At 46.8% G+C, this 26,712-nt stretch overlaps 4 protein-coding genes and 1 non-coding gene across 9 annotated transcripts; 4 read left to right on the top strand and 1 right to left on the bottom strand.

Annotated features, from left to right (window-relative positions):
- Positions 1-26: 26 nt before the first annotated feature.
- On the top strand, positions 27-8,662 carry BNIPL (BCL2 interacting protein like). Its single transcript, XM_061407519.1, has 10 exons — positions 27-604; positions 1,595-1,690; positions 1,895-1,959; positions 2,177-2,401; positions 5,349-5,531; positions 5,710-5,812; positions 5,960-6,091; positions 7,261-7,347; positions 7,535-7,633; positions 8,081-8,662. Exons 1-10 carry the CDS (start codon positions 561-563, stop codon positions 8,115-8,117), a joined length of 1,071 nt encoding a protein of 356 aa, XP_061263503.1. The 5' UTR covers positions 27-560; the 3' UTR covers positions 8,118-8,662.
- On the top strand, positions 1,401-1,470 carry TRNAG-CCC (transfer RNA glycine (anticodon CCC)). Its single transcript has one exon. It is a non-coding gene; the product is annotated as a tRNA-Gly (tRNA).
- Positions 8,663-8,839: 177 nt separating the features above from the next.
- C3H1orf56 (chromosome 3 C1orf56 homolog) lies at positions 8,840-11,174 on the top strand. 3 transcript variants are annotated; one of them, XM_061407484.1, is made up of 3 exons: positions 8,840-10,002; positions 10,340-10,463; positions 10,902-10,991. In XM_061407484.1, exons 1-2 carry the CDS (start codon positions 8,974-8,976, stop codon positions 10,439-10,441), a joined length of 1,131 nt encoding a protein of 376 aa, XP_061263468.1. In that variant the 5' UTR covers positions 8,840-8,973; the 3' UTR covers positions 10,442-10,463; positions 10,902-10,991. The 3 variants fall into 3 exon arrangements, with proteins under 3 accessions (XP_061263468.1, XP_061263488.1, XP_061263478.1); XM_061407504.1 differs by lacking the exon at positions 10,340-10,463 and having other exon boundaries at positions 8,840-9,772; positions 10,902-11,174; XM_061407494.1 differs by lacking the exon at positions 10,340-10,463 and having other exon boundaries at positions 8,841-10,002; positions 10,902-11,174.
- A 492-nt stretch (positions 11,175-11,666) lies between these two features.
- On the bottom strand, positions 11,667-19,272 carry CDC42SE1 (CDC42 small effector 1). Of its 3 annotated transcripts, none has more exons than XM_061407547.1 (5): positions 19,164-19,272; positions 15,742-16,054; positions 15,109-15,219; positions 14,182-14,269; positions 11,667-13,937 (listed from the first exon to the last, which is right to left on the bottom strand). In XM_061407547.1, the coding sequence occupies exons 2-4, from the start codon at positions 15,793-15,795 to the stop codon at positions 14,195-14,197; spliced, it is 240 nt and encodes a 79-aa protein (XP_061263531.1). In that variant the 5' UTR covers positions 15,796-16,054; positions 19,164-19,272; the 3' UTR covers positions 11,667-13,937; positions 14,182-14,194. The 3 variants fall into 3 exon arrangements, with proteins under 3 accessions (XP_061263531.1, XP_061263550.1, XP_061263540.1); XM_061407566.1 differs by lacking the exon at positions 19,164-19,272 and adding an exon at positions 19,024-19,117; XM_061407556.1 differs by lacking the exon at positions 19,164-19,272 and adding an exon at positions 18,985-19,074.
- Positions 19,273-23,933: 4,661 nt separating this feature from the next.
- Positions 23,934-25,196, top strand: MLLT11 (MLLT11 transcription factor 7 cofactor). The gene has a single exon (XM_061407531.1). The coding sequence runs from the start codon at positions 23,934-23,936 to the stop codon at positions 24,204-24,206; it is 273 nt and encodes a 90-aa protein (XP_061263515.1). The 3' UTR covers positions 24,207-25,196.
- The last annotated feature ends 1,516 nt before the right edge of the window (positions 25,197-26,712 follow it).

Genomic DNA, 26,712 nt, shown 5'->3' with positions numbered 1-26,712 from the left:
ATTCATTTCCCTTCTTTCTACTGTACTTACTGTCTTCCTTCTGTTGACTCTCTTTGGGAATAAGGAGCAACAGTCTTTTTATCTCCCTTCATCCTCAGCCTTTCCTTTAATGTTTCTTCTTCCAGAACTCTATCACATACTTCTGTGTCCTTGATTTTGCTTATGCTTGAAAAAGTAGGCACACGATAATTTTAAAACCAAAATGGTTTATACCATTGCCTTTTTTTTTAAAGCAGCTTCCAGAAGGTTTTAAGGAGTCTAGAAAATTGTCTTCCTAGACTCACCCAAGACTAGCCACTTTAGAAAATGTACTCTCCTCCCCACAACCCGCCCCCACATAGGCAGGGTTTGTCTTTTGTGCAGACCTGCTTCTTGGGAAGGGAGGTGGCAAAACCTGTTTGAAGGTGAGGTTACCTCCCTTCCACCCCTCCTTCCTCCTTGGAGGCAAGAGCAACGACAGCTGAGACAGAGAAAAAGGGGGCACAGAAGTGTTGGGGAGCTGGGGCATCCAGCTCCCCGACAACTACAAGTGTTTCAAGGTGACAGGAAGACTTGTGAAGATGGGAACTATACAAGAAGCCGGAGAAAAGTCGGTGGATCTTGGGTGAGTAAGATCTTGGCTGACGTGATCGGAAACAAGGAGTGAATAGTCCTCAGGGATTTTCCCACCATCCAGCTCTTACCAAGTCCTAGCAGAGACTAGACTAAGAGAACTAATTGGCAGGGAAGGGATGGGGGTGGCCTTAGGTAGGAAGTACCAGTATCCTACGGGAATTAGGGAATGGGATTCCAGGGTAATTCCCTATTGCTTTTCTTTTAAGGAAATTTCTATACATTGATATCTGCCCCTGTTCTCCATTTTCTAACTCCCACCCTGCAGAATGGCCATGAGAAAAGCTGCCCCAGAACTGTGCTAAGATCCAGGTCTTCCTTCCCAGCAAATCTCTCTTCCTCCTTATCTTCTCCCCCCACCCGTCCACCCATGCCATGGTTCCCCTAACCACTCCCCAGCATGATGGAGGTAAAGCAAGCCTGACAAGGTGCCATCTTTCCCAGCTTTGCCCAGTGACAGCTGGGCAGGTCTGTCAGGTTCCAGCCTATTGTAATGTGAAATACCTCTCACCCCGACAGTCCAGGTGGAACAACTGCCACACAGGTCAAAATAATTTAGCTTTTGACCTTAGAGCTAGAGGGATCTTAGAGGGACCCTCCATGCTCCCTCTGCTCCTATACCCAGCAGTAGGGATGACTGCCTTTCAACAAGTGAAGGTGGTAGAAACATCTAGGAGACAACAGATCTGAGTTCTTTTTAAGGCCTGGCCTCTGCTCTGTACCTTACTACTATTCACACCAGTGTTCTCACCTACTATCCAGTTTCCTTAAGACATTGCCTAGGGACTTCCCTGGTGGTCCAGTGGAAGACTCTGCACTCCCAATGCAGGGGCCCAGGTTCAATCCCTGGTCAGGGAGCTAGACCCCAGGTGCTACAACTAAGACCTGGCACAGCCAAATAAATAATAAATATATATATATATATAAAAGATACACCTAGTTTGTCTCATAATAATATTTTCTTTCTGCGGGACTATCTTAGCATCAAGGAGAATGCAGAAACAGCAATACTAGGAGCATCCTTGAGACTTGGGGAACTGGAGCTGAAGGAAGAATGGCAAGATGAAGAATTCCCTAGGTGAGATGTATGAGTGAGGCTGGGGAAAAGAAGAGCTGGTCACAAATGGAGGGTGGGGATGGTAAATTTGGACCTGAAAGAGAGAGAGATGGGAAAAGAAAGAAGAAATAAAATTATGGTAGGGAAACAGAGTTGATAAAGTGATACCTGGCTTAATAAGCCTTAACCTATGTTTCTGCCCCCTTTTTGGCTTTCCCCGTCTAGATTGCTTTCTGAAGAGATTGGCCCTTCTGAGGATCCTCATGATCCTGAAAGAGACACACAGGCAGGTAGGTAAATGAGAACCTAGGCCTCAAGTCCTTGATTCTAGAGTCAAGGTTATGCCAGCCTGTCCCCTTGTGGGTCTACCTCCCTTTTCCCAAATGTCCCGCATTAGTCCTTCTTTAGAATTCACCCCATAGTATCACTTACATATACAGGAATTCTAATGTCCTGCGCCAATACATCCATCTTTCTCTTCTTTTTTTCCTCCTCCTCCAACCCCAGGCACCCCCAGCACTTTAGCCCTGTGTGGCCGGCGCCCCATGCGCAAGCGTCTTTCTGCCCCGGAGTTGCGACTGACTCTGACTAAGGGGCCTGGAGATAATGGAGCGTCTCCCACCCACTCTGGACCTTCCTCTTCTGATGGCAGTTCTGACCTGGAGGTAGACGAGTTGGAAACACCTTCAGACTCGGAGCTGCTGGACAGTGGACATGAATTTGAATGGGAAGGTGAGAAAGAAAGCTGAGGACTGAGCTGGTAGAAGTAGAGGCCAGTCTTAAAGCAGCTCAGGATGGATTTAATGGGACTGAAGTTAGAACTAATAAGGGGATCAAGAGGTAAGATGTGCAGAATTTCCTTGGAATGGAAAGGTGGAGCCTACAGATCCAATGTAGTCAGTATGAGGGGAGGGCCACTTCATTTATTGAGGGAAATTTTATTGAATAACTGTTAAATGCTATCAGTGAGCTGGAAGTGAAAGTGTAGTCGCTCAGTCATGTCCAACTCTTTGTGAGCCCACGGACTCCAGCCTACCAGGCTCCTCTGTCTATGGAATTCTCTAGGCAAGAATACTGGAGTGGATTGCCATTCCCTTCTCCAGGGGATCTTCCCGGCCCAGGGGTTGAACCTGGGTCTCCCACATTGCAGGTGGATTCTTTACCATTTGAGCCATAAGGGAAGACATCAATGAGCTACAGCCAGGTTATGAAGATGAATAAGATAATCCATACCCTCAGGGAATTGTCTGTTTAGTATAAAATAAACATGTATAGATTAAGTTTGGTAAAGATTATGATCTACATGTATGTAGGATACAGATTAAGCAGGGAGAAGGCAAAGGTCAGTTCTGGCTGAGAGGTATTAAGAAAGACTTCACAGAGGAAACAATTCTGAGTTTATCAGGTAGCTGGAGAGGCATTCTAGACGGAAAAAGCAAATTGGGCAATAGCATGGCATGATGGGGAATTCAAGGTATTGAGCGTGACTCTTTGGATATTAAGGAAAACTTTGATTTCTTCTCTACTCACAACACTTTTGATACCAAATGTATCAGTTTCCGCCCACCGATTCTCCAGACGCAAATTGGATGTCCTACAATTCAGTCACAACACTTACCTGGAGATAGTACAGACACTACAGGTTGAGGGCTCACCCACAAGACTGCCCTCAGACTTCAGACTTCAATCACACGTCCAGGTTGTCACCTGTGCTTCTGACTGACAGGGGATAAATCACAGGTGCCCACCACACCCTCCTCAGATTTGATAATTTGCTAGAACAGCTCACAGAACTTGGGAAAACAGTTTACTTACTAGATTACAGGTTTATTATAAGAGGATACAGCTCAGAAACAGCCAGAAGGAAGCAATACATAGGACAAGTTATGTGAAAGGGGAGCACCAACCTCCCAGTACCTCTGTGTGTCACCAAACAGGAACCTCTCCGCATCCCTTCAGTTAGGGTTTGTTTGTCTATAGTATGACTTTTCGCTTGTGCTGGGTCCTCATTGCTGTGCGTGGGCTTTTTCGAGTTGGGACGAGCGGAGGCTGCTCTCCAGTCGCAGTGTGCACAGGCTCTGGGCACGCAGGCTTCAGTAGTTGCAGCACATGGGCTCAGGAGCTGCAGCAGGGCAGGCTCTAGAGTGCAGGTTCAGGAGTTGTGGCTCTTGGGCTTAGTTGCTCTGTGGCATGTAGAATCTTCCCAGACCAGGGATTGAACCCATGTTCCTTGCATTGGTAGGCAGATTCTTATCTGTCGTACCACCAGGGAAGTCTCAGTTAAGGTTTTTTTTATGGAGGCTTCATATGTAGGCATGACTGATTAAATCACTGACCATTTGTGATTTAGCATGACCTCCAGTCTCTCCCCTTCTCAGAGGGCAGATGGCAAAAGTTCATCCCTCTAATCATGGTCACTTCGCCTGGTAACCAGTCACCCATCCATAGGAGCTTTCCAAAGTCACCTCATTGACATAAACTTGTGTGGTTGAAAGAGACCTGTTATGAATAGGAAAAGAGACTACTTTCACCTTTATTGTCAGGAGCCAGGAACAAAACCAAAATATACATTATTATATTACCGATCTGAAGGACTGGGCAGTGAAGAGAGTGACAAAAGACTGTCTTAAATAGGCAAGGGTCAAATTATGGAGGTCCCAGCTGCCACACTAAGGCGCTTAGATTTTATCCTGTAGGCAGTGAGTTTTAATCAAAGGAATAACATGATCAGGTTTAATGGCTTTTAAAAGATTGAAAACAGCCTAAAGATCTGTGAGTAGGATGTTAATTCTATTACTGTACACCCATACAATGGGATAAAATGAAACTATTTTTTAAGATGAAGCAGTTCTTTCTATGGCTATGGAAAAATCATGCAAAAAATTAGTGAATATAGAATATTGCTATTTGAGTGAAAATGGGAGGGGAGGAAAAAATGTTTGCTCTAGCAGTGGTGGGTGGGATGGAGGAAAACAGCTAAGAGTAGGGAGATAGAAGGCTAGTACTAAGGCCAGATAAGAAATGCTAAGAAGTTATACCAGGACAGTGAAAGCAGAAAGAATAATTTATTATCTAATGGAAGTAGATGGACGAGGATCTGGCTTGAGGGCTGGTAAAGAAGTAAGAGTCTTGGATGGCATAGAATTTTCTCTCCTAGGCAGTTAAATGGATGGGGTCATTCATCAAGAAAGAATATAGGAAAGAGGAGGAAGAGAATGAGTGTGAGTTGCACTGGTGACTTGGAGATGACAGAGAAACACAAAATAGAGGTGTCCACTCCAGACATTCAAGAATATGGGTCTGGTATCAGGAAAGCAGTCTAAGTTAGAGAGGAGTCATCACCATACTGGCAGTAACTGAAGACACGGGAATAAATGAGCTCACCCAAGGAAGGAAAAGCATCAGAAGAAAGAAGGAATCTGGGAAAATGGCAGGGGCCATCAAGCTACCATAGTTCAAGATTACCTTCAGGCCATTGTCCAGTGACAAAGTGAGGATGATAAGTCACAAGAAAGAGAAATCAGCAACAGGTTGGGTTGACTGGACAAACCAGGGCTAGTCATGGGGGGAAAATGAGAAATTAGTTGTTGGGGTAATAAACGCTAAGAATCTAAGGAAGTTTCAAGATGCTGAAGACACGTATTCTGCCTTGTTGATCCTTCCCCATCCCTCTTTTTAGATGAGCTGCCCCGGGCAGAGGGCCTAGGGGCCAGTGAGGCAGCTGAAAGGCTAGGCCACAGTTGTATGTGGGATGTGGCTGGAGAAGATGGTCATCGCTGGAGGGTGTTCCGAACAGGACAGCGGGAGCAGCGAGTGGACATGACTGTCATTGAGCCCTATAAGAAAGTCCTATCTCATGGAGGTAATGGCTATAATAAATGAAGGGTTAAGAACTGTGACTTCTTGAATAAAATGCTGAAGTTATTGGGTTCAGAATCCTTCCTTCAACTTCTAGAGACCCACAGAGATGCTCAACCTAAACAGACGTACTGCCCATCAGTACTTATTTATTGAGTGAGTTTTCTCCTTCTCCTCCCCAGGCTACCATGGTGATGGCCTCAATGCTGTTATCCTCTTTGCTTCCTGTTACCTACCCAGAAGCAGCATCCCCAACTACACCTATGTCATGGAACACTTGTTCAGGTGAGGTGCAAGGATTAAAGGGCTCCAGAGTGGATGTTATGGAGGCAAACGTTAAAAAGCACCCCTGACTGTCGAGTCTACAGCAATGTCCCTCTCTTTCCCCACAACCCAAAATGCATACCTTCCCTGACAATTTCATCTGTCCAGGTACATAGTGGGAACTCTGGAGCTGCTGGTAGCTGAAAATTATCTGCTGGTTCACCTGAGTGGAGGCACAAGTAGGGCGCAGGTTCCACCTCTGAGCTGGATACGCCAATGTTATCACACTCTGGATCGGCGGTGAGCCTCTTGGACAAGAGGGCTGTAACTCTCTCTTATCCTTTTCTCTTTCATCTTTCCATTTTTTTCTTCTAATTGGTCTCTTCTACTTTTTTTTTTTTTGGCTCTGGGATCTCATTTTCCTGACCAAAGATTGAATTCCAGGCACTGTCAGTGAAAGCCTGGAATCCTAACCACTAGGGCCACCAGGGAACTCCCTCTTCCACTTTTCTTTGTCCCCCTACAACCCTTTCCAAGGTTCTCCTATTTTCTGTTTTCTCTTGGAGTCAAGGAAATCTAGTTTCAAATCTTACCTTTATCATTTACTACCTGTATGACTTTGGACAAGTTATTTAACCTTTCTGGGGTTCAGTTTCCTTCTCTGTAAAATGACAATGATAAAATTAATATCTTTGCCACTAAGCATTTGTGAAAATCAAATAAATCAACATGGTGCCTTGCCTGGCACATGGCAGGCAGCCCTTCCTTTTCTCATAGTGTTGCTGATTATTTCATTTTCCACATCTCCATTGTCTTTTCTTGTCTGCCTTCATCCCTGACCCTTATGCCCTTTTTTTTTAAATTTAACTGTGTTGGGTCTTAGCTGTGACGTGCAGGGTCTTCCTGTGTCACACAGTATCTTTTGTTGCAGTGCACAAACTCTTCGGTCTAGGTACACAAGTTCAGCAGTTGCAGTGCATGGGTGTAGTTGCTCCAAGGCATGTGGGATTTTAGTTCCCCTACCAGGGACCGAACCCACAACCCCTGCCTTATATGATTTTTTTCCCTCCTGGTTTTTCTTTTTTTCCTTTCTTCCTTCCATCTTCCCTTTGGCCACTTTTCTCTTCTGGTTCCTTTTTTCTCTCTCCTCACTGGTCTTCACCTTGCCATGGAGGGATGAAGGACTATACAAAAAGAAATATGGGGAGCATAGGGCACAGGGCATAGGAAGGAAGTGGGGCTGAGAAGACCAGGCTAAAGGATTCTGAGAAGAGTTTCCTAAAAAATGAGAAGGTTAAGCAAGATGGATGGAGCTGAGATGGCAATTAAAGGAATGGGGATTCAATCCAACTGTCAGAGAACTCTAGAAATTAGAGAAGAAGTGAAGGAAACTAAAGTACAGAAGGTAGCTCCACCTGATCATCAGGTATGAAGGCAGAAAGAGAGTAGGATGGTCTCATGTTCTTCAGGCTCCGGAAAAACCTGCGTGCTCTGGTGGTTGTCCACGCTACATGGTACATGAAGGCATTCCTGGCATTGCTTCGGCCCTTCATCAGGTACTTGTTCGGGGGACAAAGACCCCCTGCCCCCTCCCCACTTTCACAATCAAGATTAAGACCTTCTTGCCCCACTGTGGCTCTTTCTAGCCTTAACCACTATCTACTTGTTATGTTGCACTTTGTAAGTATCTCCAAGAGCCCTCTTCTTAGTATAAAACACACTTGGTTGATCCTCTCTTTTCAGTTCCAAGTTCACACGAAAGATCCGTTTTCTGAACAGCCTTGGAGAGTTGGCCCAACTCATCTCCATGGATCAGGTCCACATCCCAGAAGTTGTCAGACAGTGAGTCCTGGTTTAAGGATAAAAGTTTGGGATGGGATATGTAAAAGCCAGTTCCCGTTTTCTTAATGCCTTGAGGGAGATACAAAGGAACTGAAAGACAGGCTCTGCTTTCAGCTGCTTCCGTATATCTGGGAAAATGCCATACATGCAGAGAAGAAATTAAGGACACTGCTGTAAAAAGAATGAAAAAATTACCCCTAAAAGTGCATCAAGGAATAAAGGAGTAATCACAGCAAAGAATTTAAGGAGATTCAGACCAGCTGTAGAAATTAAGAAAGGATGTTGGCAGTGAATAGGAGAGAATATCCAGTGGGGGAGGGTTGTTAGGGAGCAAAGGAATGATGACTGACCCAAGCATCTTCCAATTCACCTGGCTTCTCTCCCCAAACCCCTGAATTAAAACCAGGTCTGCTCTTGTACCGATTTTTCCCCCTCTTTTCCTCCTAGGCTGGACCATGATCTCCATGGCTCAGGAAGAACCTAGCATAGGACTGGAAAAATGGGCTTAAGAACCAATCAAAGATACGGATCTGCCTATACCCTAAACCTGAGCTGTTTTGTAAATCATCTCATCTTCAACCCCAGTACCACTGGATCTTCACATCTCTGTGGGATGTCTTTCCTTCCATGCCCCCGACTTCAAAGCAGGGCCCTGATGTGCTGGGTAACTTTCGTTTCAGCTGGAGGGCTGCATGTCCTGGCATTTTTTTTTATAGGAAAGTGCAAAGCTGTGCTGCTTTAGCTGTAGAACCTTGGGCAAATCACTTCATCCCTTTTGAGTCCGTGATCCTTTTCACCTGGGGTATTCCCGCAGTGTGTAGAGGTGAGGGGCGGGTGGACGGGGAAGGCAGGCCTCCTCCAGGGAGCCAGGAACCAGTAGCCTCTATTTCCCTCTTCCCGTCAGTAGTCACGTCTGCTGCCTGTGAGCCCGAGCAGGGGCACTTTCAAAACCTGTACTTTGTCCTCTTTAGTAAATTCTGATCTGTAGTAAATTTATCTCTTAATAAATCAGAGATTTATTAAGCACTGCGCCCAGGAAGTGAACTACTCTTTACCCAACCGCTGCATCACACACGATCCGTCGGTCGGTTCCTGCACGGAGTTCTCGCTGCAGATGTTCCCGGGGATTTTCACCTGAGTCCCCGGGCCTGCCAGGGCGCCCCTTGGGGAGAGGGCTTGGGGGAGGGGCGCGGCGCGTGCGTGCGAGCCCCCGCCCCTGCCCCCGCGGGCCTCGGTTCTAACGACCCGGTGGGTCTGGGTCGAGAGCTGAAGGGAGGGAGAAAGGTGGGAGCCCCAGCCTTCCTCACTGGCTCCCTCCCAACCCCACACCGTCCAGCCCCATGGTCCCCGCCGCCGGCGCGCTGCTCTGGGCCCTGCTGCTGAGTCTGGGGCCCCGGGCGGCGGGGGCCGAAGGCCTGACTTCGACCGCGATGCCGCGGGACAGTTTCCGCTTCGGGGGCCCTATGACCCGCAGCTACAGAACCACCGCCCGGACCACTCCGGGCGTTGTATCCCCGAGGATGAGGGTGACAATGGAGGATGAGGACGACGTCCTGGCCGCTGCCGACCGCCTGGCAGGCCCGGCCGCTGCGGAGCTCTTAGCCTCTACCGTGGCCACAGGCAGCAGGTCACGATTGTCGCAGGAGGAAGATGGGTCTTTGGAAGAAGGGGTTGTGATTTACGCCAGAAAGAATGACACCGAGTCGGAGACTGACAGTACGACTCGCATTACGCCTGGGAGACCTAGCCCATACTTTACAGCGAATGACCAGGATTCCGACATCAAGATGAGTTCAAGCCTACCTCACTCCAGCTGGAAGGCTAATGTGGACTCACAGCCCTCTGACAGTACCACGAACCCGTGGTCCTCAGCAGGGTCCACGCTGAACCAGTGGCCGCCTCCCTCGCCCACGGCCATGCCAGCTCCGGAGGATCTGCGGCTGGTGCTGTTGCCCTGGGGCCCGTGGCACTGCCACTGCAAGTCGGGCACTATGAGCCGGACCCGGGCCGGGAGACTGCATGGCCTTTCGGGGCGCCTGCGAGTTGGGGCGCTGAGTCAACTCCGCACCGAGCACCGGCCTTGCACCTACCACCTATGCCCCTGCAACCGCGAGCGGGAGGAGTGCCCCCTAGATGCAGGTCTCTGTGCTGACACCAGCTGCACCACTCAGACCACCACCAGGGCCACCACCAGGGCCACCACCACCACTACCCCCTTCCCCCCTCTAACCAGCAGACTCAGACCCGCCCCTTTTATCCCCAGTCCCATTCCCAGCCCCCACCCAGCCTATGCTTTTTGGAAACGGGTCAGGATTGGGCTGGAGGATATTTGGAACAACCTCTCTACAATGTTCACAGAGATGGAACCAGTAAGTGTTTAGTGATGAGCCAGGATTTTTGTTAATGAATCTGAAAAGTCCTGATATACAGAAACCTGCTGCTAAACCAGCCAGCATGTCTGCATGAACTGTTAACTTGTTTGGTTATTGATTCATAATATGCATTGGTTATTCACATTATTGCTAGCCATTGATTCCATATACCATTTCTTGAGCAACTGCTGTTTGGCTATTAGGCAACATGTACTGTTGGTCACTAGATGATTATTGACCAAATTGTTAAGATGGTAGTTATATAAAGAATTCTTGATGTGGAGATGATTAATGCATGTGGAAGATATTCATGGTTTTCAGTTTATTAATGCAGCTTAACAGTAACAGCCACCAATATCTGAGGTCTTCCTCTGTGCACTTTGCCTGGATCAATCCTCACAACAACCGTATATTATTATTCACACCTTACAGATGAAGAAACAGGGCTTTCAAAGCTAGTAAGTAGCAGAATCACAGCAGGATTTAAACTAGGTTTGTTTGACCCTAGTGCCAATGCTCTTAACCACTACTAACCCAAAGAATTGTCCTTCTGGGATTATTCCCAGAAACTTAAGAACTCTCAAGTAAAGATAGTCCTTTACTTTTACCAAAAGAGCTACCAAAGTTCCTGACTGACCTGATAAAATATTCTCAAGGTCTCAGGATAATAGGTCCTTTGGGGAAAGACAATAAAATGTATACTTGGTTATTTTGTCAGTTTCTGTCCTTGTCTTTCTCCTTGTACGTCCAATACCATTATTCAATATAATAAAGCATAGTGTGCAATAGTGTTGAGGGGAAGAGGGTTTGTGGAAAGAGGGAAATGAGGCAAGGGAAGGGAAAAGAATATGGATGTGGTTATAATATTTTCCCTTCTATTTTGTTTCCTCACCCAGATAAAGAGAAATCAGAGGTAATGGCCACTTCAACCACAAGAGGAGGTGTCAGCATCTCAACCTCTCCTCCCCCTCGAATCCCAGTACCCACTGGATATATTTTTAGTACAGAAAAACAAAACTAGAAAAAAACTGTTTGGTCATGTATCTTTGTACAGAGGTATCTGAAGGAGACCATAAATCTCCTGAACCTTAAACCTGAACTGAGTAGCTAACAGCATCTGACTTGGTCTCTTCCCCGCTCCTCCAGGATAAAAATGTTGATATTGCTTATCTTCCTCATTTCTATTTTTTTAATGTCTATTCATGTCCTCTATTTTTTAAATTTTTATTTGACTGCGCCGGGTTTACTTGAGGCACTCGGGGTTAGTTGCAGTATGTGAACTCTTGCTTGTGGCAAGGGGCCTCTGGTTCCTGTCTAGAGATGGAACCTGGGGCCCCCACATTGGGAGCTCGGAGTCTTAGCCACTGGACCACCAGGGAAGTCTTCATCTTCCTCATTTCTAAAGTTGTTTTTAAACAAGTACTTCTTTAAAGACTTGAAAAATCTCAGATGAATGCCCCCAAAAAAGGAACAGGAAGAACAAGCTGAGCCCTTGGAAGGTGATAGTGATCTTCTCCTTGCCTTCACAACACTTAGCCTTCTCTCCTCAGAAGAGGCAAGGTCAGAACAAAACTCTACGACAGCCACTTTCTTGGAGTGGCCTTCATTAACAATGTATCCCCTCTAACCCACACATACCTGTAGTGATTACTCTGCAACTATTTTGCTTCAACTTTTTTTTATTTGAAAATGTATTTAAAAGTCCAACAATTTTTAATATAAATTATGACTCTCAAACCCATTCCCATCACTCTCAATATTGTTAAAATGATGGTAGCATACACATTAGAGAAGGTAGCTAAAGGTGAGAGAGCACCAAAGAAAAGAAGATTGTGTGTAAAGAACAGGCAGTAGAATAAGGCTCAAGATCAGGGTGACCAGAGATTCCAGGAGGTCCTCATCTTCCTGCCCTATCCTGTTAACACTTTAGATCTAGTATAACCCTCAGGCTACTGAGCTACTTGCAGAGCAATTAGCTAGACTGGAACTGAGTACTTTGGGAATGTATCCCTATGACCAAGCTTAGACACTGAAAAACTGCAGGAAATACACTGAAATTTGAAAGAATGAGAACCTCAGTTACTATAGGTGGGGGCGAACCAGATGGATGGTGGAATCAGCAGAGTGGACCTTAGTTCTCACATTCCTGACTCCCACTCCCATCAAACAGGATGCTTCCTGTTACTGAGCTAAAGAGACCCCAGCCTTCTCATCTGAGCAGGCAGGAGCTTATCTGTTCTGCCCTTCTAAATACCCTGCAAGGAAGGGGCCAGAACAAAACACCTGAGAAAACTGAAAGCGCCTTAAAGACCCTGCTCCTACAGTATTTTCCCACCTAAGGCAGACTCTTCAGCCAGGTGGGCAGTGGGATGCTGGTCTTCAGACAAAACTCCCTGAGTCTTATTTGTGTCTGGTTCTAGGACTAGGGCACAGAAATACAGTTTAAATTTGGGGGGGATAAGCTGGGTTGGCTGCAGCTCTACTGTTTCTCTTCCTTCCTTCTGCAACCCCATTTCACCCTGTTCAGGCCCCCACACCGCAGGAACCCCTCCCCTGGAGAGAATAAGGATGGAGCATTGCAGCACATGTCCATACAGAGGCGTGAACCCACGCAAGCACAAGCAACACAGTGAGTAGAGTTTGGAGATTAGGTGCAGCCCTACTGAACCTGTTTTACAAGGGGCCCTCATTTATCCATGGTTCAGGCTTAGGATGAACAAGTAGAAGTCAGGTAAGAGGAAAATATCTTAACTCTAAGCTGTGGCTCTCAGCGGGGAGGTTGCCCTCTAGGAGACATTTGGCCACATCGGGGGACATTTTTGGTTGTCACAACTAGGGTGGGCAGGGATGCTGCTGAATGTCCTACAATGCACAAGGCAGTCCCTCCCTACGAAGAATTATCCAGCCCAAGATATCAAAGTGCCTAGTTTTGAGAAAACTTGCTCTAGAGGTCTTCCAACTCCCATGCTATGAGGATCCTAAGCTCATTTTAGGATGACTGTTTTCAACCTATTTATCTCACCACCCCTCCCATCCTCAGTGATCAATAAGTCTACCCTGAGACATAAACTCCTAGTTTTGTGGCCTTCTGGGTTCTTCTCCAAGATCCCTCTTCCTCCTCTCACCTAGGCCAGAAGGGAGGTTGGCAGAAGGCAGATCCCCAAGACTAAAAAGGGATGTCTCCAGGTTAAGACTCACCCCTTAACTCTTATCCAATGGGAAATAATAAGGCTCATGACAAGGTTGGGGTTAAGGGCAGAGGTAGTAGCAAGATGGGGTAATTAAGAGATCTCATCTTAAATTAAAATTTTAATTAAAAAGGAAAACATCTGAGGGAGCCAGCAATGCTGCAGAAACAGGGCTAGAGGCCTGAGAGAAAGAACCCGGTACTGGCAAAGAGATAGGAGGGACAGTGAACTTAAAGTCCACACTCTAGAAAGAGCAGCCAGTTCACCCCCCAAGACCGGACCTGACATCCACTTCAGTTCCCTCCAGGAGGAAAGACAAACACAGGGGGTAGGGAGCTCCTCAGCAAAGCTGGCTTCAGCTTAGGTCATCTCACCTACCCACCACATGCAAGGAATTCCAGGTTAGCAGTTTAAAAACATATGGCACCTAGACCATCATTCAGGAGACAGGAACTCATTCCAAGTTCTCAGAAATCTCCTATCTCAGATCTGAGAGTGTCCAAGGCTTCAGCCGAGCTCCTCTGGCCAATTAGTCATCACTTGGTCAGTCCTGCTGCCTTGACCCCATCTCCAGGAGGGGCTGCAACCAGAGGGAGGAAAGGGAGTCCAGCCCCCAAGCCTTGTGAGGCACTATGAGACAGACAGGGAAAGAGGGGCCCTGGGCCACTGATTCTGGGAGGAGAACTGGTAGGGGCAGCATCTCTCTGGGGCTGGACAAAGTGGAGGCTGGACACGCAGCAGATCCTGATTAAAGAAAAAAATGAAGATTAGCCTCGAAGATAACCTTTGGGAGAGAGCATCACCTGGCTTACACTCTTAACTGCTTCCACAATGTGCTCTTTTTTTCTATTTCTCTCTGTACATCCATTTCTCTCTGCCTTTCTGGATCCTAATTCTTTCTTCTTCCCTTCATTTCCCATTCCTGCAAAGGATCATAGTTCCAAGGCAGGGGGCTAGAGGCGCTGGATCAGTTGCTCTCATCACTCACCATTCCTATGGAGCTATAAGCCCCTAGAATTGCTCCATGGCCTGTCTCGGTTTCCCTTGGATCTCATCTGCTCCTGAACTGCACCTGTCTGTGAAAAAGCACATGTGAGACCCTCCAAAACCTTATATAGCACAGCAGGAGTTCTGCCCTGTGCCCTCCAGGGAAGAGGTTGACCCCATCTCCTTGACAAGAAAATAATCACGAGAAGGTAAAAACTAGCCTCCATTCCTCCAAGGGAAGTTTCAATGCCTCCCTTCACATTGACCTTTATGAGATGCGATATACTAGGTCTTTTACAAGTAAGATTCTCTCACAAAGGACTCTCTCATATTTATCTCAATTTCATAACTGGTGAAAAGATTCCTTCAATATCTCCAAGCCCACCCCCTCTTTTTTTTTGGGAGGTGGGGCATGGCAGGTGGGATCTTAGTTCCCTGACCAGGGATTAAACCCATGCTCCCTGCATTCAAAGTGCAGAGTCTTAACCAATGGACCACCAGGGAAGTCCTCGGTTATTCTGAGAGCAGAAATGCATATTTAACAGTATTTAGAACAGAGGTGCTCAGCCCTTTTCCTGACCCAACACTCCCAACCTCAAACTGCTGAGACAGCAGTTTTGTTTTTTTTTTTGAGACAGTTCTTAATAGAAGAAAGGGTTATGATTTTGGGAAAAAGCCCTCTAAGTAACTATTAAGACATATATCCCCCATCCCAATGGAGAACAATTTGCTAATTGTAAAGATGAGGGCGACTACACCAGAGACCTGAAATGCCAGATCTCAGATTTATGCAGCCTGCAAACAGGACTAGAATCCTAGCCTCTTGCTTCCCTTCGAGTATTGTGTTATGCCTCCAGGTTCAACTTTCAAAAAGGGGCACAGTTCCAGGCCACAATCCCATCTCAGCCTCTCCCCATTCCTTCGTTACCATGGCAAGTCCATCTCCGGCCCCCATCTCCCCAGAGCCAATGTGAGTCAGGTGGACAAAATTCATTGGTTCCCCAATCATGGTCCGGTCAATCCGTCTCCTCTTCTTCTTCTGCTTGGAGAAGACAGGGAGTTACATCACAGTGGGGGAAGGGAAGAAAGTCTTGAAAACCACTCAGGGAAGAGCTAAGGGTCTGGGGGCAAAGGGGATATGGCACTATAACAGGGAAATCATTAGGGTATGAAAGGCGGGGCTAGAACAACACAGATGCAGAGGACACAGGCAGGGTGGTAAGAGCAGTGGCCGGCACAGTGGACAGAGAAAGGCATGTCAGAGTCACCTCTGGCTGATGAGGGAACAATGGGGCAAACTGACAGGTATTAAGCTCCACCTACAACCTCCTGTCCAACTCAAAATGGACAGGAAAAGGAAGTGACAGCCGGCACTGTTCACCCCTTCCATCATTCAGCCCCTTTATTCCATGCCCACACCAGCCTGGCCTTAGAAGCTGTTCTGATAGAGAGGTAGGCAAGAAGTGGGCTCTTCAGACGGCAGATTCCAGATGATGTGTCTTCGTCACAGTCTATGGTAGCTGATTTCTGTGTGTGTTGGGGTGGGGTTGGGAAGACTCACCGGCTGGGGTTTCTCTACCACGCAGCAGCCCAGTTTGTGCCAAAATTCACTCATGTTCCCTGATGGTTCCAGTTTCACTCCTCTGCCTGAGGCCCCAGAGGGCTCTTGTTCTTGTGCCTTGACTGCCCTCGCCTCACTCCCCTCAGGTGTAACAACGCCCTGAGTTTCGCTGGACAGGTCTAGACAAAGTGGAGTCCTTGGAGCTCTGAGCTGAGCGGTTAAGGTCAGCGTCTCAGATCCTGAGAGGTTAGCAAGGTCAGAGAGTGGGGTGGGCAGGCAGGTGCGAGGTTATGTCTTCCACAGACTTGGAACCCTGGATGAACAGAGAGTAAAGAGAGAGAAAAGTTAAGGAGAAATCCCCCATCCCTCACTCCTTGAGAAGCCTCCTGATGAGCCTGTATCTTCTTGCTCCTGTTTAAGGCCACAGTCCTGTAACCAATGTTAACCTCTGTAAACATAACCTCAAAGTATGATGATCAGAGAAAGGCAAAGAACCAATAGGGCACCAAGGGGTTAAGAAGCTGTAGCTGCTGAGAGAGGAAGAGGGCTAGAAGCTAAGGTGACAGGATGGGAGGGGACCAAAAGATACTGGCAGAAATGAACAAAGTTGGGGTGCTCAAGCTCCACCTCCCTTCTCCCTGGGTTTAGGGCAGAAGGGGAGGGGCATTTAAGTGACTTTAAAGAGGAAATGGTGGTTTTTTTGTTCTCACAAACAAGGCCTCCACCCCTGACCCTCCCTTTTACCTTACCCTGAACACCTAGATTTTCTTTACCAAGAAAGGCTCTGACTGCCTAGGTCCTTCCTGGGTGACTAACTGCAGCAGGTTGGAACCTAAGAAAGATTTTCTTCAGTGAGGAATTCTTCCCTCTCTGTTCCCTGCCCTTGTTCCTCCTCATTTCCCTCAAGTGAGATCCAACCCCTCCCCAAAGCCATTTACTAGTTCCTTCATTACTTGACCTTGAGAGCCTTTCCAAAGACTGCCGGCACTGTGTCATCTGTGCTCTGCATCAGCGCACTCCTGTGTGCGCGCCTCAGCGTGCACATACGTGGCATGGCCCTTTCTCCATGTGCGTCTTGTGGTGATCACCTGTGCCCAGGTCGTAGGTACACATGCCAGGCATCTTCTGTCCCATGAGGAATCTCTTTCCAGGCTCCCCACCCTCTTCACGTGTCATGTCGTGCCACTCCGTTCTGCCTCACAACCCACAGGGCCTGGGCCAGCCTGCCTCCTCCCCTCATGCTGTGACCTGTTCTCTTTCTCCCTTCCCTCCTTAGCACTTCCACCCCCAATCTTCATCAGCCAACCAGATGTGAGGAACTTTCCAGCAGCATTAGTGTCCAAGGACACTACTTCACTACTGCCTGCCAGGGTAGGACACATGGGTTTCCTCTATCTTTAGTGCCTCTTCCAGTCGGATAATACAAGCAACCTCAAAGATTCCAGATAGGACAATTTCACAGACACCATACTGGAGCCTGGATAGGAATCTCCCCTCCCTCCAGGACTGGAACCCCGATGCTCTGGCACTCTAGGCTGATCTAAGAGCTGAGAGGGATTTTTTTTTTCTCCGCCTTGAGATGAGATCACACAGACACTGAGGTACAGTTTCTGGGGGATGGAAGGACCCAGGAGTCCAGGCTTCCTCTAACTTCCCTTTCCACCACTGGAGGGACAAGTAATGAGACAGGGAGGAAGTCAGAATGCAGCTGTCCAGAGAGGAGGGCTGTGGTCAGTGGGACAGTCAGTCAGTCACAAGGTTTGTTGTGATGGTGGTGGTGTTGGTTGGTAAGGGCTGGGGGGTGGGAGGGGATGAAGAAAACAATGAAGAATCAGAGGAAACCCCCAACACTACCAGACCGGCTGTGCTAAGACTGGACTCTCCCCCAAACCACCCCCCGGCCCTTGCTCAAAGCTGAGTGGACAGAAGCGGATGGTGGGAGGGAAAAGGAGAGAGGAGGGGGAGGAGAGAGGGAAAGGGGCAGTGGAGGAACAAGGGCGTTTCTGTTCCTTTTCCAGGGACCTGGCCAGGGCTGGGTGGAGGGAAAGTGTGTGTGGGACTTGGCATGAAATGACCAATGATGATTAGAAGTGACCAGGAAATTCCATTCCCTAGGACACAGGACATAAGGGTCTCTGAAACTTGGCGGTGGGGTCAGCCTGAGAAGACTGGGCCGGGTGAAAGCGGTGGCAGAGAAGGGGGAGGGGAACAAGGTCAGAAGAGGAAGTAAGAGTGATTGGCTGCCGCTCTCCTTTAAAACAGCTAAATCCCTAAAGAGTGAGTTGTGGACAAACGAAGTCCTGAATTGGTCAGTCCAGGAGGAAGAGGCACCTGAACCCACTACCCACTATTTCAACCCCACAAATGAAGGGGAAGGGGCTGGGTCAACAGCAGGAGAGGTCAGAATCTGATCAGATAAGGCCATATCCTGAGTCAAGCAGTGCCTTGACCTGGCTTGAGTCCCAAATAGGAAGGGTGAAATACAGAGCTGGAGAAGACACCAAGGTCACAACGGAGCTTAAGAACATTAAAACTGCCAGGGAGTGAGCAGGAGAATGGATGGGAGAAAGGTTCAGGGAGAAAGGATGCACAGAGGTAGTTCCCGAGTCCTGTTCTAGCCCCAAACCGGTTTTCCCGGTCCCGCTGCCTCCAGCCCCAAGGCCTCCAACCCGCTGCTTGACAAGCCTTCACAAGAAGCAGCTGGGGAAAGAGAAAGAGAATGGAGAGAATGGAGAGGGCAATTCTGGCCGTGAGCCCGGGGCTGCAGCTGGCCCTTCTGAAGACCTCCAGGGAGGAGGGCTGCTGAGGGGCTCTAGAGAAGTAGGGGGGACCCCGCTTTTCAGTCAAGTGACAGGCATTCGGCCCAGCACCAACCGGGCCCATCCCCCGGAAAGGTCTTGTGGAGGCTTAAGAGCAGAGATAGGCCTTCAACTCCCCCTCCCCAATATAATTAGTCCCATAGACTCCATTTCTGCCCCCACCCCCGCAACTCTATCCAGAAATTCTCTGCTTCTCCCAAGGTTGAACTAGGATTGGGGCCTCTCTGTGAATCTTTCCGACTTTGTCGCTGTCTTCCGTGACTGCTTGTCTCAGATTCAGACCTTCCTGGACCAGCTCAGCTTCACTTTGTTGGCACATCCCAGCACCGAGGTTGGTGAGTCTCAAAAGAGACCTTCTTTCCACCGCCCATCTCCCCCCAGCACTCCAGACCCGTCTTCCCTTCTGCTCTTTCACTGGCCTCACCTGCGCACCGCCGGAGCGTGGACCGGGACGGTTACTCACCCAGCGCATCCGCGTTTGCCACCGACCCAGCATCTCGACAGCCGCGGACTGCCTGCTCCCCCACCCCCAGCATCCGGTGCGTCTCCGCCAGGCTGGGCAGGCGGGGCGCACCGGCGGAGGGACAGACCCCAAAGCCTCACCTGCTCTGCTCTGGCATTGAGGCGTCCGGCGGCAGCTGATGGGGGGCTCCCGCTCGGGGCACGCCAGTGTGGGTTCCCGGGCTCGCTCCTCGGCGCGGTGGGGGAGCCGAGGGCGGACCGGCAGAGGTGGGGCTGGCCGAGAGCGGAAACGGCCGCGACGCGATTACGAAACCCGTCCGGCTGAGAGCCCAGCGCGCAGCTCTGCTCGGGACAGAGGAGGCGCTGCGCTGTGCAAGGACGTGGGAGGGGCCTCGGAAGCCCCCGAGGGCCGCCGCCCTGCCGGGCGAACCCGGGAAGGTGGGCCCTCGAGGAGGGCCTGGCACCCACCCTGGACAGTCCGGAACCGCACGTTCCCTTTGCGCGCCGGCGGTTGCGGGGCAAAAAGGAAGCGGAGCCCCGGAATCCTCCATCCCCAACCGAGTTAAGAGATTCGCAGAAGCACACCCCCGTCCCGATCTTCCTGTACCCTTCTCCAAATGGAAGGGGGCTAGGTTATTTACCCATTGTGAGGGTGGGGAGGCAATCAGGAGGGAGGGCTGGAGAATTTTTTCTGATTCTCGAAAACACTTCGAGTAATTCAAAATCCTTAAATCGGGGAATAAAGGGACACTCCTCTTCTCCATCGTTATCTAGAGTCAAGATTTTTTAATCCATAAACCTAAAATTAGAGGACAATTAAGTGCTCATTCATTACTCCATCAGTCAGCACGGGGGTGCTGGAACCGTGGTGCAGACCAATAAACCTACGGAGATGCTTTAATCCTGTCTCCCTCCCTCAAGTGTTCTGGAACCTATCATTTGAATTAGCCAAGTCAGGCCGGGAGGGGGCGGGGAGTCCTTCCGCCCTTCTTAGGAGGGGCTGCATTGCAGGGGGAGACTGAGCAGACTGGCTCAGTCACTGAACAGGGAGAGGGAGTGAGAAGACAAAGCCGTCAAAGCCCCAGTAGCTTTCTTTTTCTCCAGCCCAGAGCACACACCGGAGCCCTGAGGTACTCCCTCCATCTTTGGAACACGCTAGTAATTCATTGATAACAGGTAAACGAGACTGAGGGAGGGGGGCAATGGGCTGAAAAGATTTGAGAGGTGCTGCTAGTTAGGTTGAAGACCCACTAATGAGGGTGGGGTGGGAACAATAGGTAGGTAGTTCTTCACCGTTTTACATCTTTCCGAAGATCTCCATCCATGCCTTATAATCTTTTACACAGACATTAATTTCTAACAATTTACGTGTAGCTATTTTTCAGCATTTATCTCCCTATTTCAGTTGTCAATCTGCCTAAAATTTGTCCTGAAGATAAGAAAATTATTGTCATCAGTTATCTGTATCTTCTTTTTCGAGCTGTCATTTGTTCTTTTTTTTTTTTTTTTAAATGACTCTCTAGTCCTCCTGTATCAATCACTCTGGCCTCTACTTCCCTGTATTTTCATTTTTTTTTCTGTCATGTTCCATCGATGTGTCTACCCTCACCCCAAACTTATTTGTCTCCATAGAAAGGAGTTTGGGGGGAGAGATGTGATAATACTGAGCTTAATCCTGACTTTTCTTTTAAATCTTCTTCTCCTATTCCCAAACCTTTGCTCGGAAGTCAGTTTGAGGTAGGAAGGTAGGGACCTCTGTGTTGGACAACTGCCTGATTTCGTATTGCAATCAGTACAGTCCACAGGAGCTAGATATGGGGGCAGATTTTGGAAAGGGAATGCTTCATTGTAGCTCAGTAGAGTAGGTGGGGGAAGGACATGGCTAGTAGGAAAATCCAAGCCCAGAATGAGACACCTATAATGAGATGCCAGGGAGGTTCCATTCCCCTCCACCATCATCCCTTGTCCCCTCTATGGTGGCAGCATGACACAGCAAGGCCCTGTTGGGTAGGCCCTGGATTCCCACAGAGGGTCTGGACAAAGGGTATTTGGGCGTGTCCTTGTGGCTCAGAGAGAGCCACTTTATGCTGTATATTTGCTAATTGTGTATCTCTAAGAATAGATGGTGATATTTAGAAGTTATTATTGCCTATAACAAGTGAATAATTTAAAATGAAGGATAGTGGGAAGCATTTATTGAGCATATATTGTGGTACAAGGCACTATCCAAGCCCTTTGAGATAAATAAATGATATAAAGATAGATGAGGCATGGATAGAGAATATTTGGGGAAGAGAAAGCTAGCTGAAAAGGAACCTTATGCAAAATTCAGGTACTTGGGAATTAAATCCATACTATATTAAAAATGTCATTGCTAATGCAAATTTTAGCTACATTTTTGGTACAGCCAATATTCTTGACTTAAGCGCTGATATGCTTGATTGAGTGCCTTTCTGAAATGCATTTGGTACCACATACATGTCTCTGAGTCAATGAATGGCGTGGCTAGGGATTTGGGGCTTTTTAAGTTATTATTTTGTAAAATTTCCTTTTGCTTTTTTAATTTCAAGAGTAGCTCTGCCAGACACTCAGAATTGGTTGGATGGTTTTTATACATACACTGGTTGAAAAAGGAGTCAGTTTGTCAAAGAGCTTTTTCCCTTTCTCAGATCCTATCTTCCTCTCTTCTGCCTTTTGCATTTTCACCATTCAGATACTAATCACAGGAATAATCAACACCAAACCCACTGAATGTCTGTTCCTCAGGAAGTAAGAATTCTTGCCAGTTCTGAGAATACTGGTATAGGATTATATCAAGCTGCAGGCAACTATGTATAACACATCAAAAAAGGGTCAGACCGGAAATTATGAGACCCTATCCAAACTGACTGGATAATTTCTAAGGTGTTTTCTTGTTTTAAAATCCTATGCTTCCCTCTCCTCCTCCATGATTCTATTCTTTAAAGAGCCTATTTAAAATAGAATTTCTAAAAAAAAGGTTGGGGGAGGAGGACCTCCCCGGCGGTCCAGTGGTTGAGACACCACGCTTCCAGTGCAGGGGGTGAGGGTTTGATTCTGGTGGGGGAACTCAGATACCATATGCTGCATGTTATAGCCAATAAATAAATAAAATAGGATTTCTTAAAAAAAAAAGAGAGCCTATGATGTGCTCAGCATTATATTAAGCTTACTCTGGAGGAAATATAAAAGAGACCAGCTAGATGGGCAAACTAGTACTGTTAATTAAAATCCCTCTGGGAAGGTTTACTTCTTACAGTCTCTACAGTCCCAGACTAAGCCAGGGTTAGTTGGTTTATAGGAACTTTTTTTTTTTTTTTTAATAGCTTTCTGTGCACATGTCTCTGCAAATTACTGTGGAGATGATCAGCGCTGAATATCATAGGATGATGACCTCACCTTTCCAACATGCTCCCCCACCCTTTTCCAGTCCCCAAATTACTCTCCTTCTAAGCAGCTTCTCTGCTGAGTAATGCTCAGTTCTCAGGGTTTATTTTGGAGCTTTCATCTAAGAAGACAAAGAGCAACTCAGAATTCACTTTTAATATTGAAAATACCCTAGTCTACCCACTTAACATTCCTAAAATCCCTATACTCGCATATAACCGTACATTTATGGGGGCATTTTGGAACTTATTTAAGGTCACTAGGAGTCTCAAAGCTTGGTGAAAGCCAATGGAGTGTGTTGGAGGAAAGCCTTGTGAGATGGGTGAGATGGGGGTTCTATTTTTAGAGGCAGTGGAATGTTCTTTCTGCTCCTTTGGAACATTTCAACTAATGCTTCTTGCCCCCTCCCTTGGTTAGTAAGCAACAGGGAGGTCGCAAGGAGGTGTAATAGTCTAACTTGAGGGTGTGCATGGGACACACAGGAAAGATGAAAGGAGTACTCATTAGAACATGGAAAAGTAATCTATTAAAGGATCTTCTCTTTCTAATCTAAACTTTCCTGAAATTTCCAATCCATTTGCTGTATCAAGTGTATTCTAGCACTGAGATCAGAGAAAAGAAATCCTGTTATAGCATAGGAAAATTAACTTTAAGAACCCAGGTTTTGTTCTGAAGGAGAGGTAGGCTAGAGAGAAACAGATAGGCTGTAAGATTTATCTGTGGGCTTATAAATGGGAGTGGGAAAATATTCAATGTATTACATACTGAGGGAAAATTAGTCAGCAGCTTTGGATGTTTTTTTGTGTGTGTGCGAAGCCCAGCACTTGTGAAGGTGTAAAATAGACTGGTTTTTACTTGGGGAAACTCTCAGTCCCTGGAAAGAGTTAACATTATCCTTATATAAAACACATAACAGTGATCTGTAACCTCAAACTGATGTAGTCAGGTAAAACTCTACAAGGCATTGTGGGAAATATTGCAGAAATAGGCTAGATGGAGTTAAGTTTAAGGATGTCCTCCTGGAAGAAGTGAGTTTACCGTAGGGTTTAGAAAGCAGGGAGGAAAATAGAAAAATCATGGACATGGAAACCCTTTTCAGAGGTACCATGACCTATTAAACAGGAAGAAATCAAGGATATGAAATATAGTAAGAGGTCAATGGAGATTCCTCTAGGGACTTGAATGGAGCCTTGAAATTTGGATAGTATTTTAAGATGGAGAGTGTAGAGTTAAGAGACAGGAGTAAGTATAGCTGTAGCATAAAATGTACTAGGAAATATGGGGCCAGATTCTGGAAGGCCTTGAAAACCAGACCCAAGCAGTAGGTAGTAAATAAGTTATTCCAAGATGGGGCAGAGTTAGGAAATGGCAGGAAAAGGTAATAGAGGCAGATTCCTGAAACTTGTCCTGGTTGGATTATGTACAGAGGCAAATGGGGAAAGGCCATGGGCCACAAAGTGGTGGCTGTAGCATGAATACTGATAATTGGTTTCTTTCCAGGAAGTTATGAGGGACCCTGTGAGTAGCCAGTACAGCTCCTTTCTTTTCTGGAGGATGCCCATTCCAGAATTGGATCTGTCGGAGCTGGAAGGCCTGGGTCTGTCAGATACATCCACCTACAAGATCCAGGACAGCAGCGCTGCCAAAATGACGGGGAAAGCACCGGGAGCAGAGCAGGAGAAAAACCCAGAAGGCGATGCCCTCCTCGAGTACAGCACCTTCAACTTTTGGAGAGCTCCCATTGCCAGCATCCACTCCTTCGAACTGGACTTGCTTTAAGCCCAAGACCTCTCTCTTCCACCACTTTGCCCTCATTGCCTGACGTTTCAAACCCCCTTCCTTCCACCCTTTTCCCCTATCAATCTTGCTGTCTCCCCTCTACTGTGTTGAGGTGGTGCTGATGAATCTGCCTGAGTTGTGTTTTATGTATTTATTTATTTATTTATCTTACCAGTTTTTCCCCAAAGTCCTCAAGTCACAAAGTAAAGGGTACAAGCAATGGAGTATTGGTCACAGGGATCCCTCCTTTCCTTCCCCAGACATTAAATCCAGAAAAAAGACTGGTGAGGCCACAACTGAGTTGTATAGCAGTGTAAAATGGAGGACTGATTTTTTTTTTTTAGTTCACTTTAATCAGCTTTCAGAGATTGCTCAAACCTTCCTAATTTGTTGTTCCAAGCCAAGAAACATAAATATTTCTTCAGGGGTTGGTGAAAACCCTGTAAATTTTGAGATTATCTGCTATAAAACTGTAGGGTTTCTAAAAGGTTAAGGTGATCCTGCTGCTTCTTGTGATATACTTTTTTTGCAGAGAAATTAGGGGCAGTTGAAGGTATGAAACAAGAGGAAATAACACAGTGTGGGAGATGATAAGAAGAAAGCCCTGAATCATTTCAGAAAGTTATACTCTCTCAAAAGTTGTTCCTTCTTTAAACCTACTCAATTTACAATTTTGTTCCTGTGGGCTGAAAATGCTAGCTGAGGAAAATCAGATTTCAAATCTTAAAATGCAATCTTGCTGTTATGATAATTTGTAAGATTTTAGTCTCTAAAAGGCATAGGCATGGGCCTTAGTATTTTAGTTTTGCCCTCCTGCATTTTCAGTGTAGGATACTGATCAAATGGGCCTTGGGCACAGTTCTTCAGCTCCCTTGACACTACGAAATGAACAATCAACTCTGACCCTACACCATGTCTCCATTCCTCCCCAAATTATTGCTGATTTGTGCTGCCATTTAATCACTTCTTTAATAAAGATATTCAATCCCAGGACTGGATTCTAGTTTTCTCTCTTCACAGGAAGCAGCATAGATCTAAAAAATTAGCTTTGCTTCCATGTTCAGCTTATATATTTTATCTGATGTTCAACTTTGAGGAAGAAGGATTTAAGTAGCCTTTATACATTATAATGATGAACTTCAGGTTGAACAGATGTTACAAGGGTGAAAACAACTTAAAAAAATTATTTTGGGGAAAGCTGTAACCAACCACTCTTGTGCTTGCCCACTGACTACCAATGTATTAGGCAGTAATTCCAGATGCTGCAGAAGGCACCTGTGACATTAAATCTGCACTTCATTATCTCAGCCTGGGTCTCTAAGAAAACAAACGACTTAACCCAAATATGTTATATGCTTATACTTACAAGTCACTTCATTAAAAAAAAAAAAGTTATTTGGGGTAATTTATAAGTAGATTATGAGTGCCTACTGTATGAGACACCGAAGAGGTTATAAACAAGACTGATTTTGACCCTCAAAGATGCTGTAAACACCAACTTGGGCAATAAGCCAAAGAAGTCCTTTAAAGAACATGAACAGGATCTACGGAAATTGAGAAAAGGGATGGATTGGGAGTTTGGGATTAGCAGATGACAATTATTACATACAGAATGGATAAACAGGTCCTACTGTATAGCGCAGGTAACGATATTCAATACGTTGTGATAATCCATAATGGAAAAGAATATAAGCATATATATATAGTTACAACGGAATCACTTTGCTGTACAGCAGATATTAACACAGTACAGCAGATATTAACACACTATCATCTATACGTAAATAATCTTTTTTAAAAAGCACGTAAATCTTCCCCATAGGCTTTGAAAAGCGTTGATGGTCTCCACCAAGCCAAAATCGAATAAAGAGTGGAGCAGTGATGTCTCCTTTTCTATTTATTTTCAAAAGTCTTCTTTCCCAGCTTCGCGCTGTCCTTTAGTTCCTGGCGAATGGTAGGTGGAGATGGGAATCAACTGGTAAGTAAGGTGCCTTAACGAATTTGCAATTCCTGCTCCATCCTCTTCTAAGCCCCCACCAAGAAATAACTGTTGACCGCTTGGCTCTAGGATCCTTACGTTCAGGCTGTAGCGGAAAACATGTCCGTCCGGCAGAAGAGCTCAATTCACGCGCAAACCCTGCAACGTCCCAGACATCTTCACCCGAGGGTGGGACTGCGAAACATGGCTTTCCTAAAAACACCCAAAAAACAGCGGGACAGATGAGCAGAATCCGATTTCACCAGGTTCTTGGCGCCAAAACAAACCATCGGGTCCGTCCCCTGCCGGACCTATACGACACGTAATCGACAATCCTCCGCCTTGCTAAATAGTCCTGTCTAAAACGTCTCGAATACACACTATTTTACCTCAAAAGGCCTTCCGAGGATAGACAGTGACCTCTGGGGCGCATCATCGTCCTGTTCGAATACATATACGGTTTTCCTATCATTTTCTCTTCATAGATTCCTCCGCCAGAAATTATATTCGCCGAGTCTTCACTTCCGG

This window comes from Bos javanicus, chromosome 3 (assembly GCF_032452875.1).
Source record: "Bos javanicus breed banteng chromosome 3, ARS-OSU_banteng_1.0, whole genome shotgun sequence".
NCBI lineage: Eukaryota > Metazoa > Chordata > Mammalia > Artiodactyla > Bovidae > Bos > Bos javanicus.
The sequence above is the reverse complement of the archived record's forward strand: the minus strand, read 5'-3'. Positions and strand labels throughout refer to the sequence as shown.